This window comes from Eimeria mitis, genomic scaffold (assembly GCF_000499745.2).
Source record: "Eimeria mitis Houghton genomic scaffold, Emh_scaff5231, whole genome shotgun sequence".
NCBI lineage: Eukaryota > Apicomplexa > Conoidasida > Eucoccidiorida > Eimeriidae > Eimeria > Eimeria mitis.
In genome coordinates this window covers 2,429-3,919 of record NW_013573519.1, presented here as the reverse complement: position 1 = coordinate 3,919, position 1,491 = coordinate 2,429, and the positions used below count along the sequence as shown (strand labels likewise).

Genomic DNA, 1,491 nt, shown 5'->3' with positions numbered 1-1,491 from the left:
CTTATGTATGAAGGGCCTGCATGCACACACACACCTCACACACTTGCTGCTGCTGCTGCTGCTGCTGCTGTTGCTGCTGCTGATGGTGGTGGTGCTGCTGTTGCTGCTGCTCATGCTGGTGGTGCTGATTGTGGTGGTGCTGCTGATGCTGTCGCTGCTGCTGCTGTTGCTGCTGCTGCTGTTGCTGAGGCTCTACCAATGCATGAAGATAACAAAGGGATGAGCAGCAGCAGCAGCAGCAGCAGCAACAGCAGCAACAGCAATAGCAAGAAGGTTAGGAACAATAGCAGCAACAGCAGCAGCAACAGCAACAGCAGCAACAGCAACAGCAGCAACAGCAACAGCAGCAACATCAACAGCAGCAACAGCAACAGCAGCAACATCAACAGCAGCAACATCAGCAACATCAACATCAACAGCAGCAACAACAGCAACAACATCAACAGCAGCAACATCAACAGCAGCAACAGCAGCAGCAGCAGCAGCAGCAGCAGCAGGATTACCCCCATAGCCACCATAGCTCCAGCCTCCATAGCCGCCGTAGGGGGCCCCATAGTAGCCAGCTGTGCTGCTGCTGTAGTAAGGGCTTATGCTGCTTGCTGCTGCAGCAGGTGCTGCTGCATATATATTACCATCTGCTGCTGCTGCTGCTGCTGCTGCTGCTGCTGCTGTTGGTGGTGTTGCTGCTGCTGCTGTTGCTGCAAACGGCTGCTGCTCGCATATAGACATGCTCGTGCTGCTGATGTCATTAGCAGCAGCAGCAGCAGCAGCAGCAGCTGCTGCTGCTGCTGCTGTGTCTGCTGCTGCAGCAGGAGCAGCAGCAGGAAGACACAGACCGCTGCTGCTGCTGCCGATAGTAAAAGGTAACGCCAGCTGCTGCTGCTGCTGCTGCTGCTGCTGCTGCCACGGCTTAGGAGGGGATTGCTCCATTTTGTTCTTTTGCTGCTGCTCCTGCTGCAGCTGTTGTTGTTGCTGCTGCTGCTGCTGCTGTTGCTGCCGCAGCTGCTGTTCTTCCTGCTGCGGAATCAGCTGCTCGTGCTGCTGCTGCTGCTATTACTGCTGCTGCTGCTGCTTCTAATACTGCTGCTGCTGCTGCTGCTGTTGCTGCTGCTGCTGCTGCTGCTTCTCGTGGGTGGATTTGCTGCTGCAACTACTTCGTAGGAATGACTGCAGCAGCAGCAGCAGCAGCAGCAGCAACAGCTGCAGCAGCTGTGACAGCAGTTGCTGCTGTAGCAGCAGAAGTGGTGCTGCAGCAGTTTGTGCTGCAGTAGCTGATGCTGCAGCAGCTACAACTGCAATAGATGCTGGCAGCAGCAGCAGCTCAGAATCCCGCTGCTGTTTCTTCTCTAAGTAATGAATACCGGCTAACGCTAACAACTTTGCTGCTGTTGCTGCTGCTTCTGCTGCTGCCGTTGTTGTTGCTGCTGCTGTTGCTGCTGCTGTTGCTGCTGTTGCTGCCGTTGCTGCAGTTGTTGTTGTTGTTGTTGCTGC

General features: G+C 55.3%; 1 protein-coding gene across 1 annotated transcript in view; it reads right to left on the bottom strand.

Moving 5' to 3' along the window:
• Nucleotides 1-192: 192 nt before the first annotated feature.
• The window catches only part of EMH_0080660 (uncharacterized protein), a gene marked incomplete at both ends in the record, with an annotated part of 1,838 nt that continues 539 nt past the window's right edge, over nucleotides 193-1,491 (bottom strand). The window contains 2 exons of the mRNA XM_013500287.1: nucleotides 193-1,017; nucleotides 1,370-1,491. Coding sequence (XP_013355741.1) covers nucleotides 193-1,017; nucleotides 1,370-1,491 — 947 coding nt within the window. The remainder of the gene's footprint in view (nucleotides 1,018-1,369) is intronic.